Source organism: Stomoxys calcitrans, chromosome 5, assembly GCF_963082655.1.
Source record: "Stomoxys calcitrans chromosome 5, idStoCalc2.1, whole genome shotgun sequence".
Classification (NCBI taxonomy): domain Eukaryota; kingdom Metazoa; phylum Arthropoda; class Insecta; order Diptera; family Muscidae; genus Stomoxys; species Stomoxys calcitrans.
Window position 1 is genome coordinate 27,453,201 of NC_081556.1, and position 6,000 is coordinate 27,459,200.

Here is a 6,000-nt window from a genome sequence, read left to right on the forward strand (position 1 = left end):
GCTGACGATTTGGCGGTGAAGGCCAGAGGACTGCCGTCAATAAACTTGGTTAACCCGAAGCCTTTCGGATCGACGCAGTCTGAATTAAGGGAGTAGGTGATGAATACGCATGCAACATGCGGAACAGCGAAACGGTCGGTAGGATGGCGAAAATCCTATGGGGGAATCCAGATCATGAGAAGACGAGGCTATTACTGAAAGGAGGTAAGAAGGAGGTCAGTAAAGCTATTGGTATCATGACGGGACACATAGGACTACGAGCTCACATATGTAAAATCAAAATCAATGCAGCAAGTGATAGCATGTGTAGGGCATGTGGGGAAGATGATGAGACGTTGGAGCATTTCCTTTGTCATTGTCCGGCTTTCGCGTCTAACAGATACCGCCACCTAGGTGGGGACACAATAACAGACATGAACCGAATTAGAGGAGTGGTACTGAATACAATTAAGGATTTTGGAAGTAGCTCGGAATTCCTAACTTAAAATTTTCTTTTACGAGGCTACTTTTTAGTTTTTAGAGCGTGGCTTGGGGCGGATTAATGTCTGCACCCTCTTTTCAACCTAACCTAACCTATATGGTGCAGATCAGTCTATATTTGCATATAGCTGCCAAGAACACCAATATTGTACTAAAACTGAACACTGAATTGTATTTATTAGACCACACCATGTCCGTGTCGAATTTGGTCAAAATCAGACAATATTTCGATATAGCTGCTATGGGGCATAAATTATGCATTTTTCGCCGGATTGTGACGAAAGATGGTTAACATATATAAACGAGGGTATCCAAAGTTCGGCCGGGACGAATTTAATGCCATTTTACTTGTTGCTAATAAAAACATGGATCTTTTCCGAAATTGTTAAGGTGTTATTTAAACGGATAACCTTGAATATCATATGCAATGGATAATTGCAATAATTTCTAATGCTCTTTTCCGAAGTCCATCTGCTCTAACTAATTAAATTACATATAACAAGTAAAAGCGTGCTAAGTTCGGCCGGACCGAATCTTGAGAACCCACCACAATGGTTCCCGCTAACACAACACTATGTGCAAAATTTCAGCTAAATCGGATGAAAATTGAGGCTTCCAGGGGCTCAAGAAGTCAAATCGGGAGATCGGTTCATGTGGCAGCTATATCAGTTTATAGACCGATTTGGACTTTAGTTGTTGGAAGCCATAATGGAACACTATGTGCAAAAAATTGAGGCTTCCAGGGGTTCACGAAGTCAAATCTGGAGATCGATTTATATGGAAGCTATATCTAAATCTGAACCGACATGGCCCATTTGCAATCCCCAACGACCTATATCAATATTAAATATCTGTGCAAAATTTCAAGCGGCTAGCTTTACGCGTTCGACCGCTATCGTGATTTCGACAGACGGACGGACGGACATGACAAGATCGAATAAGAATGTCGAGACGATCCAGAATATATATACTTTATAGGGTCCCAGATCAATATTTCGAGGTGTTACAAACGGAATGACTAGATTAGTATACTAGACTAGATTGGTATAAAAAACTTAATCTGCGTATGGAAACAATAAGATTTATTCAAATTTCACTTTCTATACCCTCCACCATAGAATGCTAATTTCGTCATTTTGTTTGTAACTACTCGATATATCCGTCAGAGACCCCACAAAGTATGTATATTCTTGATCGTCATGACATTTTATGTCGGTCTAGCCCTGTCCGTCTGTCTGCCTGTCGAAAGCAAGCTAACATTCGAAGGAGTAAAGCTAGCAGCTTCAAATTTGGCACAAGTACTTCTTGTTTGTGTAGGTCGGTTGGGATTGTAAATGAGTCATATCGGTCCATGTTTTGATATAGCTGCCATAAAAACCGATCTTGGATCTTCACTTCCTGAGCCACTAGAAGGCGCAATTCTTATCCGACATGCCTGAAATTTAGCATGACGTGTTTCGTTATGATTTTCAACAACTGCGCCAAGTATGGTTCAAATCGGTCCATAACCTGATATAGCTGTCATATAAACCGGTCTGGAGTCTTAACTTCTTGAGCTTCTAGACGGAGCAATTTCTATCTATCTTTGAATTTTACGACGATGAATAATATATATACTTTGTATGGTAGAATGTGTATATTTCGATGTGTTGTCAACGCAATGACTAAGTAAATATATCCCATGTTGATGGGTATAATGGTGCATTAAATCAGATCAGGCCAAAGTCTTAGAGTATATCTGTAATGAATTGATTGAAATTGCAAAAATTAAGGAAGTATAAGACACGCGTTTTTCTTACAGTTGTAAGATAGTATGGGTGTATACTTATTTCGTCATTCCATTTGTAACACCGTGAAGTATTCGTCCAAAATCCAATAGAGTATATATATTCTTGATCGTCAGGACATTTTAAGTCGATCTAACCATGTCCGTCCGTCCGTCTGTATGTCGAAAGCATACTTATTTTCGAGGGAATAAAGATAGGCACTTGAAATTTGCTATAAATAACACCTATAGGAATAGGTCGGTTAGGATTGTAAATGGGCCAAATTGGTCTTTGTTTTGATATAGCTGACATATAAACCATTCTTGGGTCTTGACTTCTTGAGCTTCTGTAGGGTTCAATTCTTATGCGATTTGGCTGAAGTTTTGCATGTGGTGTTTTATTTTGACTACCAACAATTGTGCCGAGTTTGATCTTAATCGGTGCATAACCTGATATAGCTCATATATTGGGTTGCCCAAAAAGTAATTGCGGATTTTTCATATAGTCGGCGTTGACAAATTTTTTCACAGCTTGTGACTCTGTAATTGCATTATTTCTTCTGTCATTTATCAGCTGTTACTTTTAGCTTGCTTTAGAAAAAAAGTGTAAAAAAAGTATATTTGATTAAAGTTCATTCTAAGTTTTATTAAAAATGCATTTACTTTCTTTTAAAAAATCCGCAATTACTTTTTGGGCAATCCAATAAATTTCATTCAAAGAATTGGACAAATGCAATCCATGGTGGAGGGTTTATAAGATTCGCCCCGGCCGAACTTAGCACGCTTTTACTTGCTCGCTCTCTTTTAAAGCCCAATCGACTAATCAGTCGATTCAAAGTCTATTGCAATGGTCAAACGTAAATTTTAATTTTAATTTATTCGCACGGCTTTTATATGGGCAATTATAACTGTTAGTATTGTTATGTGGTACGTTTTATTTAAATGCTGGATTTAACCGCTGGCTAAGAAGCAGTCTGATTGTATATCGCCAACACTAAAGATGGTCAATGTAGCACCTCTTAATCCGGAATTGCAGAAAATCGCCAACGAGGAATTAGGCGAAGTGGCAACCAGGATATCGGAAGATTTAAATGCTCTGCGTGAATGGATAAAACATCAGCCTCATCTGAAACCAAGGCAGGATGATCAATTTCTCATACAGTTCCTAAGGGGTTGTAAATACAGTTTGGAAAAGGCTAAAGATAAGCTAGATTTGCATTTTTCATTAAAAACTAAATACCCGGAGATGTTAAATGTCACCAATGTGGATGAGCCCAAATTTAGGGAAGTTCATAACCTGGGGTGAGTATAGCAAAGTTGTGGCATTATCTGTAATCGACAATTATCTCTTGTTCTTAGCTGCTTTCTGGAGTTGCCCATACCCATAAATGGCTGCGGGCCTAGAATTGTGGTTTTCCGTTTTAACTACCCCACCAACAAATATAGCATAGATGATATCTTTCAGCCCGGTTGTGCTGTTCACGAATTGATGCTGTTAAAAGATCCATATGCCTGCATCTGTGGTCTCTCCTATATAGTAGACTTTGGCCTGGCTACAGCGAGCCATTATATGCAAATGACACCAAACTTTTGTAAGAAAATGGTATCGTTCTTGGAGAAATCTATGCCTTATCGCATCAAGTCGGTCTATTATATTAATGTGACACCCGCCGCTCAGCAGTTTTTTAAGATTCTCTTCCCATTTCTTTCGGAAAAACTAAGGCAAAGGGTAACTTTTGTGCGAGCATAGCCAAAGTAAGAGATTGATGTTATGTTTCTTTGTCTTTTAGATAAAGGTTCTGGGGCAGGACATGCAAGAGCTCTACCAATATATCGCTCCCAAATATTTGCCCAAAGATTATGGCGGTGAGCTGGCTTCTTTGTCAGAACTGGCTGCAGATTATAACAAGGTTTGGGATGCCCATAGAGATTTTTTCAAGGAAAATGCTAACTGTGGTAGTGATGAAAGCCTGAGACCTGGCAAACCTTTAGATATTGATGGCCTCTTTGGTGTTGGAGGTTCGTTTAGAAAAATTGTTGTAGATTGATGAAGGTAACTTACAATTTAGCACAAAGTAAATTTAATTATTTGTACAGAGGTTAAATAAAAGGAAACTGGTTTTAAATCTGCTACTTAAGAGAACAACCGGAATATTTTCGAGAAATTGAAACTGTCGTTAAAAAATATTTATCTTCAATAACGTTGTGGAATAAAATTTATAAGCAGAGAAGGTATTTCTAAAGAAACCTATACCGTAGTTTAGAAAGTATCGGGAGAAAAGGAGAGAGAGAAACGGCTTTTCCGCAGAAAGAAAAAGGAAATGGAAAGACGTGAGTGTGAGCGAATTGAGATGAACAGGAGTCAAAATGAAGTGCGGAAATTCTACCATAGAATTCAACATCAAACCGATGGCTTTAGGGCAGGCACTTCCTTCTGCAAAGACAAAGAAAGACATCTGGTAGATACCATGCTGAGGATATGGAAAGAACATTTAGCCCAACTGCTAGTGTCCGACGATAGCGGCGAAGAGGATACAGCAGAACCAATCAATGATGATGGTATATAATGTTTACCTCCTAGTCAGAATGAGGTCCAAGTAGCTGTGACCCGACAGACGAACAACAAGGCAGCAGGAGCCGACGGGTTAGCCGCTGAACTATTTAAGACCAGAGGCGACACTCTAATAAGGCGTATGCATCAGATTGTCAGCGCGATTTGGCTAGAAGAACACATACCCGATGATTGGAACCTCAGCATACTATGTCTCGTTCACATGAAAGAAGACAAGACGGAATGTACGCATACAAGGTATTCTCGAGCGTACTGTGCAGCCTTTGAAAGAATCGAAAGAGAGTCAGTGAAAATGGGTCTGGCAGTAAATGGAGATAAGACGAAATGGATGGTTACAAGATTAAAACCCAAAGTCAATGAGATAATTGGGCCCTACCAATGCTCCAAATCCTGGAAAAGACCTGAGAAGGACAAATCAACACCTACCATCTCTTTGTTGGCTACAAAGCCGCTTTCGACAGCCCTATACGTTCAAAGGTATTTCAAGCCATGTCTGAGTTTGATATCCCTGCAAAATGGATAAGACTCTGCAGGATAATACTTGCTGGTACGCGTTCCTCAGTAAGAATAGGAAAGAATCATTTAACACCAAACGAGGTTTCAGACAAGGAGACAGCCTATCGTGTTATCTCTTTAATATCCTGTTGGAGATGATTATACGAGGTGCAGATGTGAATAGATATGGCACACTAGTCACAAGAGAACACATGCTACTCGCCTATGCCGACGACATCATGATGTCGAGGTCGGTCGCCGGATGTATAGCTGTTGCGTTGAAAGAATCGAAAGAGTGTCAGTGAAAATGGGTCTGGCAGTAAATGGAAGATAAGACGAAATGGATGGTTACAACTCCCAAAACACCTTGTACAACCGAGCAGATAAAGAAAATGGAGAAAGTTGGGAACCACAACTTTGAGATAGTCAGTAACTTTATCCACCTCGGCAACGCCGTAACCGAAACGAATGACACCAGTTTTGAGATAAAGCGAAGAATATGACTGGCAAATATATGCTACTTTGGACTAAGTAAGCAGTTTATAAACAAGGTCACCTCTCGACAGACAAAGATTACACTATACAAGACACTGATATAACCCGTGTTGTTATATGGTTCTGTGGCATGGGCACTTATGAAAGCAGATGAGGCAGTGCTTGGAATATTTGAGAGAAAGATTCTTCGTAA

At 39.6% G+C, this 6,000-nt stretch overlaps 1 protein-coding gene across 1 annotated transcript; it reads left to right on the top strand.

The window, feature by feature from the left end:
- The first annotated feature begins 3,201 nt into the window (after positions 1-3,201).
- LOC106085622 (clavesin-2) lies at positions 3,202-4,410 on the top strand. The gene is made up of 3 exons (XM_013249939.2): positions 3,202-3,547; positions 3,605-3,974; positions 4,036-4,410. Exons 1-3 carry the CDS (start codon positions 3,246-3,248, stop codon positions 4,291-4,293), a joined length of 930 nt encoding a protein of 309 aa, XP_013105393.2. The 5' UTR covers positions 3,202-3,245; the 3' UTR covers positions 4,294-4,410.
- The last annotated feature ends 1,590 nt before the right edge of the window (positions 4,411-6,000 follow it).

What these genes read in the sequence shown, in the direction of transcription:
- LOC106085622 (XM_013249939.2), top strand. Translation starts at nt 3,246, where the DNA reads ATGGTCAATGTAGCACCTCTTAATCCGGAATTGCAGAAAATCGCCAAC. An exon ending in AGGGAAGTTCATAACCTGGG is followed by an intron (nt 3,548 to 3,604) that starts GTGAGTATAGCA and finishes TCTTGTTCTTAG; the next exon opens with CTGCTTTCTGGAGTTGCCCA. An exon ending in CGGAAAAACTAAGGCAAAGG is followed by an intron (nt 3,975 to 4,035) that starts GTAACTTTTGTG and finishes TTTGTCTTTTAG; the next exon opens with ATAAAGGTTCTGGGGCAGGA.